General features: G+C 47.5%; 1 protein-coding gene across 3 annotated transcripts in view; it reads left to right on the forward strand.

Annotated features, from left to right (window-relative positions):
* Nucleotides 1-27077, forward strand: part of LOC135219345 (spartin-like) — a 275523-nt gene that overhangs the window by 82659 nt on the left and 165787 nt on the right. For 2 of the 3 annotated variants that reach the window (XM_064256022.1, XM_064256023.1), the window contains exon 8: nucleotides 25200-25385. In XM_064256022.1, coding sequence (XP_064112092.1) covers nucleotides 25200-25385 — 186 coding nt within the window. The remainder of the gene's footprint in view (nucleotides 1-25199; nucleotides 25386-27077) is intronic. The other variant, XM_064256024.1, reaches the window with a different exon arrangement.

The raw sequence follows: 27077 nt of genomic DNA on the forward strand, positions 1-27077 counted from the left end.
CCGCGGAGCGGCCAATGTTGTGGTTTGAAATCAGCTGATGAATACGAGTCTGTTTCACCATAACGCAATTCTGAGCGAATGCTCTTGCTTCTAGTTAGCATAAACAAATACAGTAAGTCGTCGGGTTACGCCGGTCTCGACTTACGATGTTTCGTGGTTACGAACGCGCCCCCATAAAAATATAAAAAATAATATTTTGCGTCGTTCCGTCTTACGCGGTTTAGCGTCGTAAGCGACGTAAACAAACGCGAACTAGTTCCGGGCGCACGGCGGAAGAATATGCTTTGTGGGGGAGAGGACGGCGTCGCTTCCCTACGCTCATTCCTCGCCCATACGCCATTTTGGTTGTTTACACTGCCTCTCTCTCCCTCGTGTTGTATCGTTTTTGTAACTTTTTGCTCTTTGTTATGGCTCCCAAGCGCAAGGCAGACTCTTCTGATGGTAGTGCATCGAAGAAAAGAAAGGCCATCACCATGGAAATTAAAGTGGACATTATAAAGCGATCTGAGAAGGGAGAAACGCCAACAAACATTGGCCGCTCGCTTGGCCTTAGCCGTTCGACCGTTGCTGCCATTATCAAAGATAAAGAGCGCATCGTTGAACATGTGAAAGGATCTGCTCCTATGAAAGCGACAGTGATAACTAAGCAGCGTAGTGGTCTAATAATTGAAATGGAAAGGTTATTGGTGCTTTGGTTGGAAAGACCAAAATCAACGGCGTATCCCAGTCAGCCTTATGGTGATTCAGGAGAAGGCGAAAAGATTGTTTGAAGCGTTGAAAAAAGAAAAGGGGGAGGGAAGTGAAAGTGAAGAATTTGTGGCTAGTAGGGGTTGGTTTATGCGATTTAAGGCTCGGGCCAATTACCATAACCTTAAAGTGCAAGGTGAAGCGGCTAGTGGGGATGAGAAAGCAGCGAGTGAATTTCCTAAAGCGTTGTCTGAGATAATTAAGGAGGGGGGTTATTCTGCTCAGCAAGTGTTTAACGTAGACGAGACAGGTTTGTTTGGAAACGTATGCCTAACCGCACTTACCATCGCCAAGGAGGAGAAGTCAGCACCCGGTCATAAAGCCAGCAAGGAGAGGGCTAACTTTACTTCTTGGGGGGCAAATGCTGCTGGCGACTTCAAACTGAAGCCCTTGTTGGTGTATCAGGTTGAAAATCCAAGGGCACTCAAGGGCATTTGGAAGGGTCAACTACCAGTAATTTGGAAGTCCAACAAGAAGGCATGGGTGACACTTGCAGTGTTTGAGGACTGGTTCGTAAACCATTTTGTTCCAAGTGTGGAGCGGTATTGCGCCTCCAAGGGTATCCCCTTTAAGGTGTTGCTAGTGCTGGACAATACCCCTGGACACCCTGCCCAGCTGGGAGACTTCAACCCTAATGTCAAGGTGGTTTACCTTCCACCTAATACCACGGCCCTTTTACAGCCTATGGACCAAGGAGTGATTGCTTCGTTCAAGGCCTACTACCTACGAAGGACAATTGCTATGGCTTTACAGGCAACTGAAACCAAGAAGGACTTGACTCTGAAGGACTTTTGGAAATCCTACAACATCCTTGATGCTGTAAAGAACATTGCTAATTCCTGGGAGGAGGTTAAGCAAACAAACATGAATGGTGTCTGGAAGAAAATTTGTCCTCAATTTGTGAATGATTTCCATGGGTTTGAGGACACAGTTCAGCTAGTTGTCAAGAACGTTGTTGCCCTGAGTAAGGAAATCAATTTGGAGATGGAGGTTGATGATGTTACAGAGCTGCTGGAGTCTCATGGTGAGGAGTTATCTGCTGAGGACCTGATACAACTGGAGAAGCAGATGATAGAGGAAGAAGAAGAAGCACCCACCCCAGAGCCTAAGGCTTTCACAAGGCAGGACTTGACGAGGTTTTGCAGAGTTGCAGCAAGCGTTGTCAACTTTTGAGGCTCAGGATCCCAACTTGGACAGGTTCACTAGGGTTTCCAGAAGCGTCATGGATTTGATGCAGTGTTACAAGGAGATCTTGGATGAAAAGAGGTCGCTCTCTGTTCAGACTAACCTGGAGCAGTATTTTAAGAAGGTAGAGAGGCCTGCAGGAGATCCTGTACCCTCTACCTCAGCTGCCTCTGCTAATCCAGACTCGCCTGCCCCACAATCTCCAGCACCTTCTGAATGTTCTGCTAACCCAGACTCACCTGCCCCAGTATCTCCAGCACCTTCTGTAGGTTCTGCCTCACCTAAAGACTCACCTGCCCCAGCATCTCCAGTAGTATGTTCTGCCTCACCTCAAGAATCACCTGCCTCAGCATCTCCAGTAGTATTTTCTGCCTCACCTCAAGAATCACCTGCCTCAGCATCTCCAGCATCTTCTGGAGGTTCTTTTTCTCTTCACTAACCTCCCCCAGTCTCTCCAGCACCGCAGCTTCCTCTCCAGTGTGCAAGCCAATCAAATTAATAAAGGTAAGGAATTGTTCTCTCGTTGTTATTGATAGGTATTTACATTAAATCATGTGGTATTTTTTAATGTTCCGACTTACGCTGAAAATCGTGTTACGACGCATCTTAAGAACGGATCAACGTCGTAACTCGAGGACCCCCTGTATCTATATACTTGACTTATATGAGACAAAGTTATTTTTCCTTATACATCGTGTTTTTAGGTGGAAATATTTATTGAATATGTCTCGTTGTGAATGTGAACTACTATTTTTTTCGTTAACAGATTACGTTAGCGGCATGTTTATTGCGTAAAAAATTACGTGATTCCGTTCGCAATACGTAATCCTTTATATCATCGTAATACAAACTTTACGTTATTTATCTTATATCGGCGTGAAACCAACAGTAAAATGTGTTCTTTCAAGCACAGTAGTTTTGATTAAAATGATTTTATCCCAATTTTATCTACAGTTGTGTGTGATGGCAGACGTTTACTGCAGTTTTATCCTAGTTGCCGATGTACGATAATAGTCATTAGCAGCTTGAACAGTTTTCTCAGCTTCAGTTATAACTAGGTTTAAATTTAACGGTATATTTCCCGATTGATCTTTAATCTATATTGATCTCTGATCTATAGCGAATAAAGTTCTTACATTTGGATATCTCAGTTCTATTCTATACATAAGGCCATTTATAACAAATACGGTAATGTTGCACTGTAGTACGATGATCGAAATACAAGCCAAACAGATGTTATCCAGTTCAGTTGTACTTAGAAAAAGAAAAAAAAGTCGTTTCTCGTTCGGTTGTTCATGGCTGTACACGTTCATGCAACGAGTATAACGTTAAAACCATACTTTCATCATTCTCTTTTGCTGTTATTGAACTTATGTAACTAGAAGATGGATAAAGTTAGGCCATTGTAATTTGATCTCTCATAAAATCGAACTATCGTAAGACTAATGATCGTAACCTGAACACTACAGCTACTACCTGTACACTGTATAAACTTTATTATATCTTTACATACTCTAGACACCCACATGTACTGTACAGTAAATTCTATAGTACTATACTGCATAAATATAATTTTACTTATTGCGCCGTTGTGGGATTATGGCTCCTTTGACTGGTCTAGAGTTTCGAAAGAAGGTGTGCGGCGGCCGTAGGCTTTAAAATCGCTCAGCGTCGAAAATCGCTTGGCGTCGGTGGCCAGGAACGGAAACCCTGCCGCTAACCGAGGGCCGCCTGTATCTGGATACTTAACTTATATGGAAAGAAGTCATATTGTTCGTCTTACGATGTAATTTAAGGCCAAAATTGGACTAATACGTCTCACTGGAAGCTAGTTTTTCCCTCAGGTTAGATTGCGCAAAATTCAGCAATTCCGTTTGTTTTCACTCTTTTTCATAGGTATTACAAACCTTACTTTATTAATCTTTTGTCGGTGTGAAACAACAGTAAATGAGCTCTTTCATGCTATTAGTTTCTTTTACCACGGCTGCGTTTGAATTCATACAAAGCTTGGGACTGCTATCCAGGTTGCTGATGCATGTAATATTGCCTAATCAGCTTCAGCTACATTTATAACATGAATACAGTAATTACTGTCGCACGCGGATGAATACAATAAACGGATGTTGCTATCGGATTCGATTACTGTCGCACCCGGATCAATACAATAAAATGATGTTGCTATCGGATTCGATCGTATTAGCAACAAGTTCTCGTTCGGTTGTTCATAGCTGTACGCAGTTATACGAGTATCATTAAGATAATACTTTTTAACTTAGAAGAGGGTGGAAATTTACGGAGGTGGTGATTTTAGACGATTGTAATTCTCTCTCTCTCTCTCTCTCTCTCTCTCTCTCTCTCTCTCTCTCTCTCTCTCTCTCTCTCTCTCTTAGTTTCCTGATTTCATATTCTCTATATTCATCCTATTTTCCACCCTCTCCTAACACTTGATTCATTGTGCAACAGAGGTTTTTTTCTTCCTGTTACACCTTTTCAAACACTTTTCTGTCAATTTCCTTTCAGCGCTGAATGACCTCATAGGTCCCAATACTCGGTCTTTGGCTTAAATTCTATTTTAAATCCAACAATCTCGCTGTCTAAGCCAGCTGCGCGAGAGATATAGGAAGACTTATTTGCAATGTAGTGCCGATTTTGATTACTAACCCCATCGTAAACTCTAATTAACGCAAGTCAATTACTGTAGCTTCAATACGGACTGTATTCACAGTCACGTTTTGAATAATTTTCCTGATTTTCTAATGTTTGTCAGATTATCGTGGGGAACAGAGTTGGTCTAGTTTTCTCTCTCGCCCAGTTTTTCTGTTAAAACTTGTCTTTATACAATCTTCTTTATCAGGTCATTCTTCGGATGTCGCTTCGGAGTCTTCTCTCTCATCCTGTTTTCTTTGCCAATAACACAGCAGAGCCAGACTTTTCATCGTTTCATCCTGAAATTTGGGGATTTCAACCTCTCTCTCTCTCTCTCTCTCTCTCTCTCTCTCTCTCTCTCTCTCTCTCTCTCTCTCTCTCTCTCTCTCTCTCTCTCTCTCTTTGGATTAAAGGAAGTAATTTTGGAGGGGCTGCCTTCGTAGCACCGCACTTTCCACTGGTCCTGTAGTTCTCAGGCTGCTGGTGTTGATGCTTCAAGGCGGTATCCGCAACTCCGTATTTTCATCCTTACTTGTTTTGAGACGTAATGTGTCCTCCGTAGTTCTTGCGGGGGTTACGGCAGTTGGAGTTACATCTGCGCCATCGTTGACTGGATCGATACCGGTTGTGTCATCACCCACTTCTTTCATAGGGTAGTTAGTAATCTTCCTTCTTCATTCCCATTTATATACCTTAGGTGTGTGAGATGTAACGTGCTTACCGCGGTAATTGCTGGGGGGCTACGGCCGTTGGCAGTTCGTCTGCATCATAGTTAGCCCTTTTTGTGCCCTCGGCCCCCTTTTCTTAGGGTAGCTGGTAATTTCCTTCTGCGGCTCCCATTGGTTCCACAGTTTGTAACCCGTCATTAAAGCACTGTGTACCGCACAGTTGGTTCTCCACCTGCACAATGTCTGGCGCTAGGTGCTCCAGTGCTTGGTAGTTACTCGTAGTGACTTCTCTCTCTCCTTCTGCTTATTTTCCCAACTTTTTCTGCTGCTTTTTTGTTCCACCTTAAGGGGTTTCAAGGTGGGTTCGATCTTGATTCCGTGTCTGCTGGGAGTACTTCCTTCCCTCACTTGCTCCGGACTCCAGTCCAGGTTTAGTATTGGTAACGGGCGTTAGTTAGATGGCGTTTTGCGACCTCTTCGCTTTTAGGGGGTGTTGCTCGCCTATTGTAGTCGGCCGGGTCTCATGTCATAGTCACTGGTGAGTGCGGAGTTTCGCAGTCAAGTGAGACTGGTTCAAGGTTAGGCCATCGTCTTGGTTGGTACATGTTTGGCACAACAGTGTGGGAGTGACTCGCAGGGTTGGGCATTCATCGCCAAGGTATATTCGGCTCAGGTGTAACGTTATTGTCACTGTGTAGTGAGGGTATGCGCAGTCGAGTGACTAACTCTTACAGGTTTTGCGGAACTGGTGACAGTTAGCTCTTGTGAGGGGGTGGACAGCGGTCGGACAGGGGTTACGTCATCATGTCTGGGGGGAGTGCGGGTTGCGCAGTTGAGTACGACTTGCTCAGGAGTTTATCTTCTTCTTGTTGGTATATCATTGCGCAATTGGATCGGTAGGCTTAGATGTGATGGGATCTTGTATGTCGTTTGGTATCAAGCAGCCAGGCGTAGTGGGTTCCGGGTTCTTGGGTGCTGCACTTGTGGGGGTTTGGCCTTTCTCCTTTTTTCCTGTTCCGGTGTGGCCGGACAGGTCTGACAGAGGATAGATACCTTTGAAGAGAGACTCGTTTGCTAGTTGTGGGTTTTTGTTTCTCCGACGAAGGAAGCGAGTATAACGGATTGTGGACTTTGTCCATTCTCTCTTTCCGCATTCCAGGCTCCGGAGGAATCTCACAGGTAATTCAAGTAATGTTTGATACGTTGTATTCAACCAAACCAGCAGTCTCTCAAACATCAAGTAGGCTGATCTGGTTTCGGCGAGTCGGACAATTTTTGGGTAAGGACTTGGGCTAGCATCACTTCCTGTTTGAGGTAGCGGGTAACTCCTCTGCCGGAGTCCGACTTCTGGTTTACGAGTCAGTTGAGGCTTTTCTCTATTGGGTTCCTTCATTGATTCATGTGGTAGGGGTTACGGATCATGAGGCTCGTATTTAGAAGACACCTTTCACAGCCAGTGGGAGGCCTTGTCCCACTCTGTGTGGATGTGGTGAGAGTTGATGGGTGTTTCTCTGAGCCTGGACTGTTTGATAACTTCTTCACTTTGATTTCGAGGGGATTTGCATACCAGACTAACATTTCTGATGGTTATACTATGTTCTTGTCAAGGTGAGGAGGGACTTCTTGTTAAATCATTGCCTCAGCGCTATCCGGACATTCATAAGAAGGGGTTCTTCGTCAATCCAAAGGCGCAAAGTATTGCGGAGGGCTACCCTTTGGCTTCCGGAGGAATGTTTTGGTGTCGGCAATTGTGTAGGTGGTGATTTGAGAGTTTGTGTGGTTTTTCACAACACCATACCTTAGGGAATTTCAGTTTCTTCAGAGAGGTTACTCGCGCGGGTCCTGTCGTTGCAGTAACTCAGTTTTATAGTTGGCTTGGTAGACTTACGGTGTTAGAAGTTTAGGGAGGCAGTGATAGTCTAAATGAACTTTAGGGTTAGAAATTTAGGGAGGCAGTGATAGTCTAATGAACTCTAGTGTTTCTGTTGGTCAAGCTTAGACTGAGTGTATTGTTCCTTAGGCCCTTGAGGTTAGGCAGATCCCAATGGTCATGTTGGAATAACTACAACTTCTTCAGCACAAGTCATCTACATCAGTGAGCAGTAGAGAACTGAAGGTCCTGCACACTCAACTTCTCCATACATGAGAGGCTAGATAGCCACATGGGAGGTTCACCATTTCCCCTCCATACATGAGAGGTATAGAATACCACATGGGAGGTTCTTCAGACTATGGCGGTACCTTGGACTTTACAATAGGAAGAAGGTACTTAGCAGCAGCTGAACCGGTCGTAAGCTTTTCAAACAAGGGGTTCGGTAGTTAACTACTTGTCCGGCAGTTAGCGGTGCGCTCGACTGCAAGGCGAGGAGTCACTTTGCTTTCGGCCACGCTCGTGGATGGACGTGCTGCGCTTCGTCTCTGCCCGCTTCTGTCGTATGCTTGATTTTCTTCACTGCGTGAAGACTTTCTCACTTTCTTTTACTTGTGTGTGTTGCAAGTACAAAAGAAAGTGCGTGTCTGTTTTGGTTTTCATTTTTATTATGGAAATTATGCAACAAGAGCCGGAGAAAACCCCCCGCCCCCCCATCAACTGTAGACTATGCCTGGGTATTGGGGGCCGTAAGTGTGGGGCTTTACACTCTTCTGTGGAGGTAGATCCTCATGATTTTTGTGCTCAGTGTCGAGGGCGGGAATGCTCTCGCACTGAGACTTGTGATACTTGTATCTTTTAGTCCGAGGTGCAGTGGGAGCGCTACGGGGGAAGGAAGAAGCCGCGGAAGCCAGCTAAGGAGTCGTCAGAGGACTCCCCGGCTATGCCCTTGGTCACCGATTTGTCTTCCTCCTTTCTCCCTCCGGCTCAGCTCCCTCGTATGGCTCCTCATCCTTCTGGGGAGGTTTCTCACTCCCTCTCCTCCCTCGATCAGTCAAGAGTAGAGGAGGAGGCGAGATACCCCGACATCCAGTTATACCCCCCCCCCCTCCACTAATCTACCCGACCTTTCCTCCCTCAGACTTGCTGACCACGGGCGACGATCTCGGTACGGCCTGGTACTCGCTGGGGCTGCAAGGGACACCGACGGTCCAGGGGCTGCTTAGTCATCTGGCGAGAGGGGCTACGCCGGTTACGCATGGGCCTACCACCACGACGGTATCCACGCCGGGCTACGCTGCTCCGCCTCACCTGGTGTATACGCAGCACGTAGCCACGGTGACCCCGACAGCCGCTGTGCAGGCTCCGCTGCCGGAGGTTTCCTTGCCCATTGCTACGCCGCCTCCTGGTTTTCCCGCTCCTGCCGCAGCCCTGATTTCGTTGCCGCTCCAGCCTTGGTGCCAGTTCCTGCCGCCACCGTTCCTGCCTGTGGTGTTGCTGCTCCCACCCCAGGTCCTTCCGGACAGGTGCAGTCGGGCCCTGTTGCTTCGGCAACTGCCCCGGCGCTGTCCTAGATGGAAGACGTTGACGGTGGTGCTGAGGAAGCTGACGAAGAGGAAGAGGAAAGGGAGGAAGGTGTCGTTTTCGTCTTCATCGTCTTCGTCGTCGTCGCCTGCCGCCACTTCCCTTTCAACTTCTAAGGCCCCCAAGCTGAAGAAGAAGAAGGCTACCTCCTCCCCCGCTAAGATGTCTCGTGCCGAGACTTCTAAGGGCCCTTTCTCGGCTCGGGGTGGGGGACGGTTGGGACTTCCGTCTGTCCTCCTGTTCCTTCGGAAATGCGGCCTGTCTCTCCTTCCGCAAAGAAGAAGAAGACCGGGACCAGAGGAGTGTCGGCTAGCACCAGCACTTCCTCACCTGGCGCCAGAGGTTCTGCCTTGGCGCCAGGTACCGTCTCGGCCTCTCGTGAGAGTCACCGAGTGTTCGCTCACATTTGGGTGACCGGACAGCCAAGACCCAGGTATCCGAGTTCTCTCGGCGCCAGGATCCAGGCACAGGACGGAAGACTGGAGGGAGTCACTCGGGCGACTCTCACCAGACCAGTGATCGCTCTCGCGGCGACGCGCTGGTACCCAGGGTTGATGCGACGGTCCCAGACCGCTCACGGGCTTGGGTGAGGAAGCGGTCCCCTCGGTCGCCTGAACCAGCCTTGGCTGGTCCTGGCGGCATGACGCGCCGTGAGGATAGGCCTCGCTCCAACCGCGACAGTGGACACTGCAGGTCCCCTGACCGCCGCTCCTACCGGGACCGGGCGGAGACAGGAACCAGCAACAGCTCTTCTGACGCTAGGGACCGTTGCCGCTGTTCTCTGTCCAGCCGCTTTCCCCGGGAGAGCCGTTCAACCAGGCCTGCAGACCAATCGCCACCACGGGTTGACAATCGCCTGCAGCCCCCTCAGCACACCGGCTCTACCGGTGGACACGGGGGGAGCATCAGGTCTGTCTCTCCGATCCCTTCAACTTCCTCAGGCTTTACCGGGAAGAGCGAGGTGATCAGGAGCGATCACGAAGGGCGCACCCCTAGTGATCCCGCCACGACTCCCTACGAACCTGGCACGGTCCTCGGACCAACCAGATCGTACGCGCAAGTGGTAGGAGGAGACCATGAGGGGTTTGTCGTGGTTCCTCCTGTGGAAGAAGGAGGTTCTCGGGAGGCATTCTCGTTGGAAGGGCTTGACGGTCCGTCTCCACAGGATCTAGTCACTCCCGAGATCCAGGGGTCGTTCGCGGAGGTAATTGCGCTGATGCGTCAGCACAACGACCTCGGAGAAGGATCGCCGCTCCCACCTACTGAACCCACATCGGGCATGGAGGTGTTCTGGGGACCTAAGAAGGAACCCAGGACGGTGGTGGGTCTGCCGTGATCAGCTTTGGCTGACAGCGTGCTGGGCCAGGTGGACGCTCTCGTCTCCAGACAGGAGGGTTCGCTTCGGTCCAGTAGGTCTGCTAAGCTCCTTCCTCCACCTCCACCGTGACAGAGGCGCTTTTACGTGCCTTCGGAGGACCCTCTGCCGCCCAAACAGGTTAACCCAGAGCTAGCCAGGCTAACTCTGGGGGTGTCTCTGCCGCAGCTCCTGTCCACAGCAGGAGGCACTTGCCATGGAGTCTACCGCAATGGCAGCCTTCCAAGCAGTCTCATGGCTCGACCTGTGGTCCCTCACAGTGTCGAAAACTGCGGCCTCCTTAGGGAACATCACTCCTGAAGGGGACCAGGCTTTCGTGAGACTGTGCCAGTCTGGGGTTAGGGCTATCGCCTACCTGGCCCACCAGACGGCCAACCTGTGGGCCAACCTGGTTCTCCGGCATAGAGACACTGTTCTCACCCAAGTGACCAGGGCTGCCGGGCGTGAGGCAGCTCTGGGTCTTCGCAACAGACTGGTGCGGAGCTCCTCCTCTCTCATCCCAGGAGAGATGGTGGACGCTGCGGTGGAAAGACGGCGGCGCACTGACAACTGTGACCGTTTAGTACACCAGGCAGTCTCGAAGGCGTCTGGGCAGCCTCGAGTTACTGCGGCCAAACCTAAGAGTTTGGTAGCACTTTCTCTGCAGCCAAGACGATCACATCGTCTAAGCCCAAAGGAAAGGCTCTGCCTTCAACTTCTTCTAGGGGCGACTGCACCAGCCCTCCTCTCAGCCCTCCTTCTCACGAGGGGGGGCGGGTAAGAAGAAAATGAAGAGAAGTGGGAAACGCTAGGGACGGTGTTCTCCCTCACCTGTTGCCAGAAGTGGGGGGGTGCCTGGCGAGCCATTGGGCAACATGGCAGCGCTACGGTGCAGAGACCTGGATAGTAAACTTCCTTCGGGAGGGATATTTACTACCCTTCGAGTCTCGGCCACCCCTCACCTCCAACCCGGTCCATCTGCAAACCTACGTTCCTGGCTCGACCAAGGGCGTGATGCTTCGGCAGGAAGTAGAAGCCATGCTGAGCAAACGAGCTGTGGAGATCGTTCAGGATCAGTCGCCGGGCTTCTACAGCCGCCTCTTCCTTGTGGAGAAGTCTTTGGGGGGCTGGCGCCCTGTGATAGATCTCTCTCCCCTGAACCGATTCGTTCACCAGACTCGGTTCACGATGGAAACAGCACGGTCGGTGCTCGATTCCATCAGGGAGAATGACTTCATGCTTTCTGTGGATTTGAAAGACGTGTATTTCCAGATACCCGTCCATCAATCCTCCAGGAAGTACCTCCGCTTCATCCTTTACGGGATGGTGTACCAGTTCAGGGCACTTTGTTTCGATCTCTCAACAGCCCCACAGGTGTTCACGCTGGTGTCTGCTTGGGCCCATTTGGTAGGGATACGTCTCTTGAGGTATCTCGACGATTGGTTAGTCCTGGAGAGCTCCCGCTCGCAGTTGCTGCAGGACAGTGATTGACTCCTCGAATTCTGCCGCGATTTGGGAATCGTGGTGAATCACAAGAAGTCAGAGCTCGAACCCAAGCAGAGGATGAAGTACCTGGGCATGCTGATCGACACGGCAGCAGGGCGAGTCTTCCCCGCAGATTCACGGATCAGCAGGTTCGGGGAGGCAGTAAGACAGTTCCTGTCTCGACAGGAGCAACCGGCTCAGCAGTGGCAAGTCGTGATTGGCCACCTGTCGTCTCTCGAGAAGCTAGTCCCTCACGGGCGTCTTCACTTGCGGTCTCTTCAGTGGAGACTAAAGGAGTGTTGGTCACAGGCAAGGGATCCTCCCTTCTTCCCCGTGTCCCTCACGGAGAAGGTGAGGCAGGACCTATCCTGGTGGCTGGACGACAGGAACCTCATAAGAGGAGTGCCGCCTCCTCCTCCTCCTCCTCCTCCTCCTCCTCCTCCTCCTCCTCCTCCTCCTCCTCCTCCTCCTCCTCCTCCTCCTCTTCCTCCTCCTCCTCCTCCTCCCGATGCTCCTCTTCTCGGACGTATCGACCGAGGGATGGGGCGCACACCTGGAGGAGTTGCTAACTGCAGGTGTGTGGGACCATCGCAACAAGCACCTTCACATCAACGTCCTGGAGCTCAAGGCAGCTTTCCTCGCTCTCCAAGAGTTCCAGGACCGTCTGGTGGGATACTCCGTGGTATTGATGTGCGACAACATCACAGTAGTGGCATACGTCAACAAGCAAGGGGGCCTAGTGTCCCTCCCGCTGCACCAGTTGACGCTGCAGGTGCACTAGTGGGCCGTGGCACACTCAATAGAGTTGTCAGCTCGCTACATTCCAGGCAAGAGGAATGTGGTAGCCGACAAGCTCAGTCGTTGGGATCAGGTGATAGGACAGAGTGGTCCCTTCATCCAGACGTGGCAGAAAGGCTTTTCAACCTGTGGGGGTGCCCAGTCGTGGATCTGTTCACCACCCGGCACAACAGAAAACTCCAGGTTTTCTACTCGATCGTGCCGGACCCATGGGCAGCCGCAGAGGACGCCCTTCAGCATCCGTGGGACACCTCTTCGTCTATGCCTTTCCCCTGTTCTGTCTGATTCACAAAGTGATCAGCAGGGCGCTGATCACTGTGAACCTTCGGATGATCCTGGTGGCGCCCAAGCAACCTCAAGCCGTTTGGTATCCGGACCTGCTGGCTCTGCTTGCCGGAGCGCCGAGAGAGATTCCCTCCTGGCACAACCTTCTGTGCCAGCCACACCTAGAATGATACCGTCGATCCGTCGAGTCCCTGTGTCTTCACGGCTGGCTTCTATCCACCATCTCTTGCGAGCGAGAGGCTTTTCTCGCAGCGCAGCGACAGAGATGGCCGGATACTTTAGACAGTCCTCTGCGGCTGTCTACCAAGGGAAGTGGTCCGTCTTCTGTGGTTGGTGTCGTGGACGGGGTCTCTCTCCTCTCAGAGCCTCTCTTCAGCAGGTAGCGGATTTCCTCGTCTTTCTTCGCCGAGGGAAGCTCCTCTCCATCTCTGGAATTAAGGGCTACAGAGCCGCCCTGGCCTTAGTCCTTAAACTGCGAGGTGGGGATGTCTCCTCTTCTTTCGAGATCTCCCTCCTGATGAAGAGCTTCGAGAGGTCTTGCCCACCCAGGGAACTCAGGCCCCTGGGGTGGGATGTGACTCTCGTCCTTAGGAGTTTGACTTGCAGACCCTTCGAGCCACTCCGAGAGTCGTCAGACAGGGATCTGACCCTCTTCTTGCTGGCCCTGGCATCGGCGAAGAGAATAGGCGAACTTTATGGTCTTTCCTTCAACGTTAAGCATTCCAGGGGATGGGGATCCATGACGCTCGATTTCGCCCCGAACTTCGTAGCGAAGGCTCAGAATCCTTCGGTCCCTGAAGACCGGTTCGAGTCCTTCACGATCCCCTCCCTGAAGGATTTCACCAATAATGATGCGGATGAGATGCTGCTTTATCCTGTGAGGGCGCTACGGCGCTATCTGAAGAGAACTCGGCACCTCAGGCCTGAGTGTCGACGCCTCTTCGTTAGCACCAGGGTTACCAAGAAAGAGGTTTCCAAGAACACTTTCTTTCTGGCTGCGTGAGGTGATCAGGAGGGCTTACGAGACAGCTGACAGTGACGACACCCGTACCCTTCATCCGAGAGCCCACGAAGTCAGAGGTATTGGTCCAACCCCTGCGTTTTGCAAGAACTTCTCCCTGGCGCAGGTTCTGAAGGCAGGGGTTTGGGCCAACCAGACCATCTTCACTTCTTTTTACCTTTGTGATATCACCCACAGGTCCTTGGACACCTTCTCCTTGGGACCCGTGGTGGCTGCTCAACAAGTTGTGTAGTCTACCCAGCACCCGAGCGGACAGAACAGCATTGCATCCTTGTGTGACTATGTATGGACGAGTGAAAGAGAGTGTGACTGGCTTCTCTTCCTCCATTCTTCCCTCTACCTGTGGGCAGAGGGCCGCGGTCGTCACTACGCTGAACAGGAGGTCGATGCAGGTAAGCTACACAACTGAGCCCCATTCTATCCCTTTCAGTAGGGATAGAAGTGTTTATCCACCACTCCCCAACAAGGGGGGGGAGTGGAAGCCAACAAGAGACAAATCCATAACTTTACTTTGGCTCTTGAAATAGGAACTAGTTCTTGCTTTTGCTAATTATAAGAGGTACGCTTGCCTCCCTCTTATAATTTGGTCCAGAAGTCTGACCTCTAATCCTGCAGTCAAGGTAGGACGAACACCAGTCTGTTCATAAGACTCAGATTCCACCCACCAATAAGTGAGTCTTCTTATTGTAAAGGACCAAGGGTTTGTATACCATATCGGAACAAATAACAATTTCTCGAAAATTGTATTTTTCCCAACTATACAAACCTGAGGTCCTTTACATATAGTCCCACCTCATGCCACCCTTCACTCTGGGTTTCCTGGGCCTCAAGCAAAGTGACTCCTCGCCTCGCAGTCGAGAGTACCACTAACTCCCAGACAAGTAGTTAACTACCGAACCCTTTGTTCGAAAAGCTTACGACCGTTTCAGCTGCCGCTAAGTACCTTGTTATTGTAAAGGACCTCAGGTTTGTATAGTTAGGAAAAATACAATTTTAAACAAATTGTTATTTTTACCTCCATGAATAAGAAGTATAGCATATCACATGGGAGGTACTTCTGACTCAGACAGTACCTTAGACTCAACACTGATGTTGAAGTACTTTCTTTGCAAGCATCCTCACCTACTGAGCTGGACAACCAAGTGAGGAGATTTGTTTTTACCTCCATGAATAAGAAGTATAGCTTATCACATGGGAGGTACTTCTGACTCAGACAGTACCTTAGACTCAACACTGATGTTGAAGTACTTTATTTGCAAGCATCCTCACCTACTGAGCTGGACAACCAGGTGAGGAGATTTGTTTTTACCTCCATGAATAAGAAGTATGGTTTATCACATGGGAGTTACTTCTGACTCATACAGTACCTTAGACTCAACACTGATGTTGATGTACTTTCTTTGCAAACATCCTCGCCTCCGAGTTAGGTAACTAGGTGAGGATACATGCTTTTATACATGGTAGGTTGTTTATGAGTTACCTGCGTATGTTCCGTGGACAGGTCGGGCTGAATTAGATTGATCCCACCTCTGAGTAAATGTTGTTAATCGGGCTAATTCAGGTGTTCAGGGAGTGTATTGCAATATGAAGTTTTCATAATAAAACTAATATTGTAATACTTACCTGAACACCTGAATGATTCCCACCTTCCTCCCCACTTCAGTTTGATAGTGAATGATTCAATTAAGGAGACAGGCCTCTGGTGGCCGGTGGCCAGTATTTGTGGCAGCATTGCCAACAGTAAAACAGGTAACTCATCTGACTAGATTTTATCTGCGGCGTTTGTAACACTGACAGTTAAAATTACCCACTTATGGGTAAATATGTGGGGATATAGTTCGGGCAGGTCAGTGACCAGGGCTAATTCAGGTGTTCAGGTAAGTATTACAATATTACTTTTATTATGAAAACTTCATTTTGTTCATATGTAGAAAAAACCTTCAGTCTTAACAATAGGATAATCTTCTATCGCCAGCTGGAAACCGGTTAAAACAATCAAAGATTGCAAAACAAGGAATCTGTGGCATCTGGCAACTCATGCGTATACGAGGTTGAAGCTGGTCACTGACCAGGCTTGGTACCTTGTGACGCATCAGTCTTTCTTTGACCGCCTTGAATTGTAGTCGCTTTTGCACTCTCCTTCTTAAGCCCGCATCTTTGTTAGCCTGTGATTTCTTTGTGCTTGCTTTCAGTGTGCGTTCGCCTGACTGTGTATCATGGAGTCCACCAGGAGTTTTAGGCCCCGTCAACGTATGTGTCCGGGTTTTCAAGGATTTCCATGCTCGAGGTGTTTGGCTTCTTCCATTACTGACCCCATACTACTTGCAGTAGGTGCCGTTCTAATTTTTGTACTGTCACTAACCCTTGCCTGGAGGGTCTTTCCTAGCCTGTGTCGCAGGGGAAGGCTTTCAATAAGACGAGGGAGCACCATAGAGTATCTACTTGTCCTTCTTGGGAAGGTTTCTCACATCCTTGAGTGGACAGTTTGGCGTCCCTGTCTTCCAGAAATTTTCCCTCTGCTTCTTTTGACACCCCCTGCCTCCTTCCTTTTCTTCCACCAATTCGTCTTTGAAAGTAGTATTGGGAGTTGAACAAGATGATGGTTTTTTGGACGATCCTAGGCCTACACAGTGCTCCCTCCTTAGATGGCCTTTTGTCACATTTCTTGGCTACTTGTCGACCCCCTGGCAGTCCCCCCTCCAGGCCTCCACTACTTTGGCTCTCACGTGGTGCTGCCTAGCAGGACACCATCGTCAAGTACAATGCTTAAAGGGACGCCTCTCATCTCCCTACCAGTGGGGCCATCGACTCTCGCTGATGTTCCGTATGCCATGACATCATTCCCGACATCCTCTCAGCCTATGACATCACCTATGGTGTTGTCTCTTCCTCTGTCTGTTGCTATGGTCATTACCATCATCTATGACATCATCACAGATGCTTGCTGAGCCTTTGGAGACATTCCTTCAAGTGGTTGTTGATAGGCTGTACTCTGTGTTTCACGAGAGGTATCCTGTACTCTCTAGCAAGAAACATCGTAGAAGGTGGGATCCGTTTCTTCCTCCATATCCTTCATCCCCTCCCCATCCTTGGATTAGGCATTGGAGGATTCAAGACTTTTGTTGCTTTGTCTTCTGGGAGTGAGAGGAGTATTTCGCTGTCTTCTCAGCACTGACATGTCTCACCCTTGCACACACAGGTACATGTTTCAGTTCATGATGGTCTTCACTCTCCTCAGGGTCTTTCAGCTCCTCCTTTGTTGAAGATCCCCAATACCCAGATGTCTGTCCCGGCACCTCCTAGGAGCTCTCCTCTTCCAGAGACTGTTGCCTCTCTTCCTGTTCTGCCTCTCAACTAATGTGTTTGTGTCAATAGTGAGGTTGTGGACGGTCACAGATATAAGGCGGTTTGTGTCCGTGGACATTCTTCTCAGCTTAGTAGGGCCTCTTCACCACAGAGGTCTGGTAAGACCAGACTTTCTCCTGTGTCCAAGAAGCCTAGGCTTTCTGGATCTCGTTCCCCTAGGAGTGCCAATTTGCATCGTTCACCTTCTAGAGGTAGGGACCTTCAAGATCAGTTTTCTCTTTCAGGACGTTCTCTAGTGCGTTGTTCTTTATCTCATTACTTTGTACGTGAATTGCCACATGGCCATGTGTGTGAGTCATTGCTCAAGCACATATGTGGTTCATTGCATGAGTATGTATGTGGTTCACGTGTACGTGATTCATTGCTTGATAATATTCCTGAGCCCTCATTCCTGAGATCTTCTGTCGTTCGAGGTCCCAGTCCTGCAGGTGAAGGGTGTGGTAAAAATAAACCTGTTTCATATTAGTGGTCTATAGCTTTTGTTTACTTTTGTGGTTCCTTGCTGACGTGTCTCGTATTACAGCTGTAGACTCGCCAGATTATGGTACAATGCTTGATTCTTTGTATATGTTACTTATGATGCCCCTTTGTATGTTATATGCTTTGTGTATATTCTTGGTTAAACTGTCTTTCATAAGGAGTGTGATTTATGTACCTTCTTAGTTAACTCAGGTGTTTATTTATGTTTATGTCTGTGTTCAACAACGTGTTTTTTATTTGCAGTGTACTACTGTAGTGGAATTGTTTACTGAATAAAACCTTGATTCTGGTTACACCGGGTTTACTTCAATTTATTCAGTAAAACAATTCAATCGCCATGGAACGGCTTCTACGCCCTCCCCGGTTCGAGGTGGACCCTGACTCTGCCCAGGCTGCCAAGGAGTGGACACACTGGCTGAGGACATTTACAAACTTCGTTCAAGCAGTGCAGCTGACTACCCCTACGCTTGACAAACTGGTTCTTCTCACTAACTATGTGGCTCCTAGTGTGTATGACTATTTCTGAGTGTGAGACTTATGAGAAGGCTGAAGAGGTTCTGACATCTTTGTACGTGAAACCAAAGAATGAAATATTTGCCAGACATTTATACTTGCCCACTCGCAGGGCCCAAAAAACTTTCAGGTGAGTCCCTGGATCAGTTCCTGCAGGCACTGAAGCTACTTGCTAAGGACTGCCAATTCAAAAGTGTAACTGTGGAGGAAGCGTGTGACAGTTATGTTCGGGATGCCTTCATTAATGGTTTGGTCTCGTGTGCAATACGCCAGCGTCTGTTGGAGAATAGGACACTGAACCTAAATACTGCTTATGAACAGGCCCACACTCTGGAAATGGCCCAGAAGCATTCAGCCTCCTACTCTTCAGCAGAACCTGTCAATGCTGCTGTGTCAGCAGTGAGTCGAGAGGAGGAATCATCTAGTGCTGAAAATAACAGTGAGTCTGTTTCTGCTGCTACTTCTGGTGCTCAATGTTTTTTTTTGTGGGAACAACCGGCATCCCCGGACTCAGTGTCCTGCTAAAGACGCAGTGTGTTTGAAATGTAAGAAGCAAGGGCATTATGCTAGGGTGTGCCGCTCTGTGAAACAGGTGAGTGGCTCTTCTAGCCCAAAACATTCCGCAGCAATGCTAGCTTCAATAGTGGGGGCCTCCCCTAAGTGTCTTGAAAAATCCATAACACCTCTCAAGCTTAATGGTAGCTCTGTCAGTGCCCTTATTGATACTGGGAGTTCAGACAGCTTTGTGCGTCATGATGTAGTGGACCTAAACAAACTAACTATGTCTCCAGAGCATGGAAAAGTCTCTATGGCTGATGAATCCCTGTCCTCAAACATCTTAGGTCTGTGCACTGTGGACTTGGAGTTGCAAGGAGAGACTTATCACGGTGTTGAACTCAAGGTGTTACAAAGCTTATGTAGTGATGTGATACTAGGGCATGACTTCCTGAGGAAACATTCTGGTCTGGAAATGGATTTTGGAGGAGAAAAACCTCCCTTGAAGATATGTTCACTAGGTGTTGTTAAGGTGACCCCTCCTTACCTTTTCAAGAACCTGACACCAGATTGTAAACCAGTGGCTAATAAGTCAAGATTATACTCCTTGAGTGACAAGAAGTTCATTGAAGCCGAGACTGAGCGTATGATGTCGGAAGGAATAATAAGGCCTAGTAATTCTCCTTGGAGGGCTCAAGTGCTGGTGACATCAGGGGAGAATCAGAAAAGGAGGATGGTTATAGATTACTCTCGTACCATAAACAGGTTCTCCGAGCTTGATGCCTACCCCCTGCCAAATATCGACAAGATGGTGAACAACATTGCACGGTACAAGGTGTTCAGTACCTTAGATCTGAAAAGTGCTTACCATCAGGTTGCAATAAGAGAAGAAGAGAGACCATACACTGCATTTGAAGCTGGGGGCAAACTTTATGAGTTCAGTCGCATTCCATTTGGAGTGAAAAATGGAGTAGCAGCTTTTCAACGTGTGCTTGACGAAATTCTTAAGAAAGAAAAAGTAAGAGGTACTTTTGCTTATGTTGACAATGTTACTGTGTGTGGTGAGACAGAGGAGGAGCATGACCAGAATTTACGGAGGTTTTTGAATGTGGCTGAGGAGTACAATCTCACTCTAAACCACAACAAGTGTGACTTCAAAGTCAGATCCATTAGATTACTTGGGTATTCAGTAACGGATGGGGAAATCAAACCCGATCCAGAACGCTTGCAACCACTGTGGAATCTTTCACCCCCTAAAGATGCAGCTTCTCTTCGCATGACCATGGGATTGCTTGCACATTACTCAAGATGGATACCAAAATTTTCAGAGAAAATCCGCTCTCTCACACAAGCCAATGGTTTTCCTTTGTCCACTGAAGCACTGCTAGCTCTCGGGAACTTGAAGAAAGACATTGCTAGTGCGGTGGTAACAGCCATTGATCCCTCCTCTCTTTTCACTGTGGGAACGGACGCCTCTGATCATGCGATAGCAGCTACTCTGACACAGAATGATCGCCCAGTGGCTTTCTTTTCCCGCACTCTCACTCGCAGTGAACAAGGACATTCCTCAGTGGAAAAGGAAGCTTATGCCATAGTGGAGGCATTGAGGAAGTGGAGACACTACTTAATTGGACACCACTTCAAGCTCATCACTGACCAACGTAGTGTAAAGTTTATGTTTGACTCTAAATCAAACAGTAAAATAAAGAATGACAAAATAGCAAGGTGGCGAGTTGAACTCTCATGTTTTCACTATGACATAGTATACCGTCCAGGAACAGAAAACATACCAGCTGATGCTCTCTCCCGCATCTGTGGTGCCACTACTTCTGATAAACTCCGAGAAATTCATGAAATCCTATGTCACCCTGGGATATCTCGCATGATGCATTTTGTCCGGGGGCGGAATCTACCTTACTCGGTAGAAGAAGTGAGGAAAATTACCACCTCTTGCCAAGTGTGTTTAGAGCTCAAACCTCGATTCATCAAATCCTCGGGACAATGATCAAAGCAACCCAGCCTTTCGAGAGGTTGAACTTAGATTTCAAAGGCCCAGTTCCCTCTCAATCTAGAAACAAGTACCTCCTCACTGTTGTGGATGAATTTTCAAGGTTCCCGTTTGTTTTCCCTTGTGCAGATATGACCACTAGAACTGTCATCAGTTGTTTGGTGCAACTTTTTGACAAGGGTGCATGTTTTATGTGTCTGAAGAGCTGAAGGATTTCCTGATGAAGAAAGGTGTTGCTACCAGTCGCACTACACCTTATAACCCTAAAGGGAATGGTCAGGCTGAAAAATATAACGGAATTATATGGAAAACTCTGACATTAGCCCTTAAGACAAGGAACCTTGATGTGTCTGAGTGAGAAACTGTTCTCCCAGATGCTCTCCATTGTATACGCTCCTTGTTGTGCACTTCCACGAACTGTACTCCTCATGAGCGCCTTTTCCTGCATAGTAGAAGGTCCACCACTGGCCAATCGTTGCCTACTTGGCTCATCCAAGGAGGGCCTGCTCTCCTGAGACGTCATGTAAGATACAGCAAGAACGACCCCTTAGTGGATGAGGTTGAAATCGTAGAGGCGAACCCCGAGTATGCTCATGTGAAGCTTCCAGATGGTAGGGTGACTACGGTTTCATTAAGACATCTTGCTCCTATGGCTAGTGACAACCGTGAAAGTACAGATGCTGGGGTTCCTGTATCTCAGTCAGAGGTTCCTGAGGAATTGTCGGTTGCAAATGCTCCTCAGGAGATTGCACGCGGTCTCTCCCATGTGGATATTGCTTCTCAGCATGACACTCTTCAGGAATCCCGTACAGTCCCTCAACAGGTAGCCTCACCTCCTCCACTTCGAAGGTCAGAGAGAGTGAGGCAACCTCCAAAGTACCTTCAGGATTACTCCAAGTGAACTTAACTGAGAAGGGAAGAATGTGGTAAAAATAAACCTGTTTCATATTAGTGGTCTATAGCTTTTGTTTACTTTTGTGGTTCCTTGCTGACGTGTCTCGTATTACAGCTGTAGACTTGCCAGATTATGGTACAATGCTTGATTCTTTGTATATGTTACTTATGATGCCCCTTTGTATGTTATATGCTTTGTGCATATTCTTGGTTAAACTGTCTTTCATAAGGAGTGTGATTTATGTACCTTCTTAGTTAACTCAAGTGTTTATTTATGTTTATGTCTGTGTTCAGCAACGTGTTTTTTTATTTGCAGTGTACTACTGTAGTGGAATTGTTTACTGAATAAAACCTTGATTCTGGTTACACCGGGTTTACTTCAAAGGGTATGATGCCTGGCTTATAAAGGAAGCTTCTCAAGTGGCTTTAGGGAAGGATGAGGATCCTTCTAGGCTTTCTACTTCGCGTCATTGGTCTCCTTTGCTGGAGCCATAGGAAGGACAGAGTCAAGAGTTTGTCTTCTTTTTTGGAGGTTATTGATTTCATTCGTGAGTTTAATAGTCTTTGGGGGAGGACACAGTCTTCTATGAACCCTACCGGGTATGGAAGCCTTGCTCGGTCTGAGGCAGGATGCTAGAGCTTCGTTTGTGCTTTCTCTTTCTGGGCATGCTTAGTCAATTTTGCAGCTCATTAATGTTTTGGTCTCGGATTGGGATGGGTCTCTTCACTTTAGTAGGTATTCTAAGCTCCTTCCTATTCCTCTCTCGTCGCAAAGGAAATTTATTCTACGGATGTCGTTTAACTGATGCTTCATCATCTTCATTCGGACATGATCCGTGTAAAGCCTGGCTTGACTCTGGATCAGGTAAGGGCTGAGGCTTCTTGAGAAGCCTCTGCTGTGAAGTCTGCTGCTTCTTCTGTATTCCAGACTGTGTTATGGCAGGACTTATGGTCTACTGCAGTGGCCAGGGTAGTGTCGTGTTGGTCTGATGGAGGTTCCATTAGTTTGCCCTCCTTTATCAGGTTATTGTAGTCTAGTGCTAAGGCCATCTCTTACCTGGGTCACCTCAGTGGTAGTTTGTGGGCCAACTTTCTCCTGGTTAGGAGGGCTGTGGCCTTGTTGAAGGTGGCAGGGTGAGTGTATTCTGAGTCCTTGTTGACTTTCCAAGAACACATTTGGAAGATGTAATAGACCGGTGGCATGCTGATACCAAACATAGGCTTGTTCAGCAAGCAGGATGAAAGTCAGAGACTTGCTCTTGCCCTCCACCTCCTTCTCCTCCAAGGGAGAGTAGGTGGTCTCCTCTGAGGAGGTCAGCCAAGCATTCGACGTCAGTGAGGGCTTCTCAGTCGACCGCTCTGTCAAAATTTAAGCAGCAGCAACTCCCCTTTCAATCTCGCCCCTACAAGGCAAGAACGGGCTCTAGAGGAAGGGGGCAGAGTGGGCTGTCGATAGAAAGAGCACCTCTCCCTTCCCATTGCCACAGGTTGGGGATGCCTGGCAGGCAGTAGATGGCCAGTTGGGTATTTACTACCTTTCAACTTTTCCTCCCCCTCTCTCAGACAGGTCCCCTCCTCCATCTAACTTATGCTCAAGGTTCTCCAGAGTACTTAGCTCTTTGGGAAGAATTGTTGAAGATGCTAGACAAGGGCGCAGTGGAAGAGTGCATTGCCTTCCCAGGGGTTTTACTGTCGGATTGTCCTGGTTCCAAAGTCTTTGAGCGATTGGAGACCGATGAAAGATCTTTCAAGCAGAACCACTTCATTAGGAAGACAAGGTTCAGGATGGAGACGCCCAGATGGTTTAGGCAGCAGCAAGGGAAAACGACTTTTTGCTGTCAGTAGACTTGAAGGACGCTTACTTCCTGATTCCAGTTCACCGTTCGTCCAGGAAATTCCTTCGCTTCAGCCTTGGAGGGTAAGTCTTCCATTTCAAGGCCCTTTATGTTGGCTTGACTACAGCCCCTCAAGTGTTCACAAGGGTCTTTGTTTAAGGTTTGATGTGGGCTCATGCTCAAGGAATTTGCCTGTTGAGATACCTTAATGACTGTCTGGTCTTGGCAAGTTCCAGAGAAAAGCTAATTCCGGACAGGGATCATCTTCTCCAGTTTTGTCCGAGCCTCGGTATTGTGGTAAATCTGGAGAAATAGCTGGAGGATCCTTTATTGAGGGTTTTCCCATCGGACCAAAGGTTCTTCTCGGGATCTTGTCATCTTTCAAGAAACTGGTTCCTCATGATCACCTCCACCTTCATTCTCAGCAATGGGTAACTCTGTCAGAAGAGGTGAGAAGAGACCTTCTTTGGTGGTTGGTCAACCAGAATTTTATTGTTGGAGTTCCTCTACTTTCACCTCCCCCAGATTTCCTCCTGTTCTTGGATGCTTCTTTCGATGGTTGGGTGCTCATATTGAGGATCTCCTGGCCTCTACAGCATCCTTGGGACAGCCTCAAGTTGTACGCCTTACCTCCGTTCTGCTTGATCCATCAGTCATGAAGAACAGGGTAATGAGGTCTCGAAATCTCAGGGTGACATTAGTGGCACCTCTGTGGCCTGAGGCAGAGTGGTTCCCGAACCTTCTGTCCCTTCTGTCAGAGATTCCGAGAGAATTTCCCTCATGGCATCCCCTCCTTTGCCAGTCTCATGTGGAGAGGTTTCACCAGTTGGTAGTCCCTATCTCTCATGGCTGGTGACTATCAAGTATCTCCTGTGAGCAACATGCTTTTCTCGCAAAGCTGTGGGCCAGATGTCCATCTATCTCAGGAGAGCTTCATCAGCAGTTTACCAGGGCAAGTGGGCTGTCTACTGTGATTGGTGTTGTCGACACAGTTTCTCTTCATTCTGAACTTATGTTCAGAGGATAGCGGATTTCCTGATCTTTCTCAGGGATGAGAAAAGTCTGTCCGTCTCGGCTGTCAGAGTTGGCAAGGCTGCCTTGGGGATAGTTATGCGCTTGAAGGGCATGAACATCTCTTCCTCAAACTTGATGTTCTTCAGGAGTGTCGAACAATCCTGTTCACCAAGAGAACTCTAACCTCTGATGTGGGATTTTACTTTGGTCCTTGGTAGTCTCATTTGAGCTCCATTCAAGCCTCTACATTGATTTTCAGACAGGAACCTGACTTTTGAATACTGTTCTTGGCTCAGGCAAACCATGTTCACTTCCTTTTACCTAAAGGACATTGTCCACAGGTCCTTAGACACTTTGTCCTTGGTCCACTGGTGGCTGCCCAACAAGTTGTGTAGCTCATCTAGTGCCCTTGGCAGGACAGTTTGTATCTTACCTAAGATGGTTGTGTGGAACAGAGAATGAGTGAGTTGGCTGGTCTGTCTTTTTTTTTTTCCTTTCTTCTTCCTACGGCTGTGTCAAATAAGAGGCACATCATATATTAGAACAGATGTGATACAGATGAGTGTGGTAAACCATTCTGGTTGTAGTTATTTGTTTTGTTCCTATACAATAGACATCTGCTTCTCAGTAACATATACTCCACTCTTTAGCAAGGGGAGGGAGGAGTGATGACAAAACCCTGTGGCCTACATGGTTTGTTACTTAAACAAGCAGAGTTCTCTTTACCTTCCACGAGTGCAATGAATCTGGTCATATCTCGTTGTGTTAAACCCAGGTACCAAGCCTGGTAGGTGACCAGCTCCGTCTCATATAGACAGATTCCTTGCTTTACAATCTTTGGTTGTTTAAACCTATTGTTAAGACCTGAGGTTTGCTAATTATGAAAAATAAAATAAAAATTGATAAAATACAAATTGATTGAAAATATGTAATTTTATGTAATTTTTGCAGGCTCAAGTGTTGGGATCATTCTGCCTGATACAATTGATAAGGAAACACGAAGTCTGTTTGAACAAATTTTAGCAGATCTGACCTGTTACCAGTTGCAAGAAGCCCCTAAGGGTGTTGATGCTGAGCATGAAATGCAGGTTGTGCAGTACAGCAATGCAGAACGAATTTCAGCAGGTTTGGTCGCAGGTATTTGTGGGCACAGCAAAAGCATTTACACGAAAGACTGATTTTTTTGATCACCTGAAAATTTCTAGCGTAAAATTGATAATTTTTTAAAAGTTTATTATTACTTTCTGTGATTGCTACTTACAAAGGCAGAAAGTAGAAAGTGTAACTTATAGTCTTGCTTATTAATATAACCTTCCTAGCTAGATATTCCTTAATGGATGCCAAGCTAACTTGACTGAAACCTGTTTCCTCAAAGCTCAGTTTTTTGTAAATTGGTTTTTTCACATACAAACTCATAATTTTACAAATGCCTAATCTGTGATACATCGATCTCCAGACACTATGTAAAAGAAGGGTCTCCCTTTCCCAGTATCTGAGTATGCTTCCATGACCCTGAAAACTGAGTACTAGTAGTAGTAGCAGTTGTATTTGTAGTCAACCTCTGCCTATTTGCAGCTCAGGTTTCACAGCTTCACCTATTTGTGGAACGTATATCCACATTATTCGTAAAAAATTCACCTAGTCGTTAAATATTTCTTAGAAAGGTGTTCACTAATTACTGTAGTATTGTCAAATTATTTTTGTGACTGAATATATTTTTCATGATAAAACTATTAAAATAGGTAGGTATAAACATTTGTAGAGGGGTTTTTTGGTTTTTGAAATATCAAAGTAGGCAGTTAAAAGCATTTTTAGAGGATTGTCGATAATTTGTGGATTTTAACTATGGGGTTGATGTATGGCCGCCTTCAAGTAAAAGCAGTTACAGATATTGGTAGCCAAGAAGTAAAGTAGGCACTAGATAAGATGAAGAGAGGAAAAGCATTAGGAGCTGATGGTATACCAGTTAAGGTGTGGATATGTTTGGGAGAGAAAGGAATTGATATATGTTTTGTGAGACCTAATGTGTAAGATCTACCATCACAAATGAATACTGGATAACCAGCCTAATGGCTCCATTAAATAAAGGAAAGGGGGACATACAGAACTGTTGTCATTACCAAGCAATAAAACTGATATCCCATATAATGATCTATGCAAGAACTATTGAAGGATGGATGAATAAGGAGAGAAACCACAGTTAGCAAGGAAGGAGTTAAGTATATCTTAGTTTTACCAGACCACTGAGGAGCTGATTTACTGCTCTCCTCTAAGGGCTGACCCGAAGGATTAGATATTATTTTTACGTGACTAAGAACCAATTGGTCACCTAGCAACGGGACCTACAGCTTATTGTGGGATCCGAACCACACTACATTGAGAAATTAATTTCTATCACCAGAAATAAATTCCTCTGATTCTGCGTTGGCTGAGCCGGGATTCGAACTTCGGACAGCCGGATTGGCAGCCGAGCACGAAAACCACTCGTCCAGCGAGGAACTAGTTAGCAAGGAACTGTTCAGGTTCATGCTTGGGAGGGATACAGTGGATGCTACATTTGCTTTAAGACAAATTATGGAGAAGTATGGAGAGGGACAGGAAGAGCTTCACTTGGTATTTATCGATTTATAAAAAGCTTATGACCATATCTATAGCACAGTGAAAAGACCAGTGTTAATGTATGGATCAGAAATATGGGCCCTCAGAAGAAAAGAGGGAGTAAAGCTTGAGAGAATAGGGATGAGAATGCTGAGGTGGATTATGGGAATGTCACTGCTTGAGAGATTGGAAAGTGATGAAATAAGAAGAAGAGCAGGTTTTATAAAGATA

Source organism: Macrobrachium nipponense, chromosome 1, assembly GCF_015104395.2.
Source record: "Macrobrachium nipponense isolate FS-2020 chromosome 1, ASM1510439v2, whole genome shotgun sequence".
NCBI lineage: Eukaryota > Metazoa > Arthropoda > Malacostraca > Decapoda > Palaemonidae > Macrobrachium > Macrobrachium nipponense.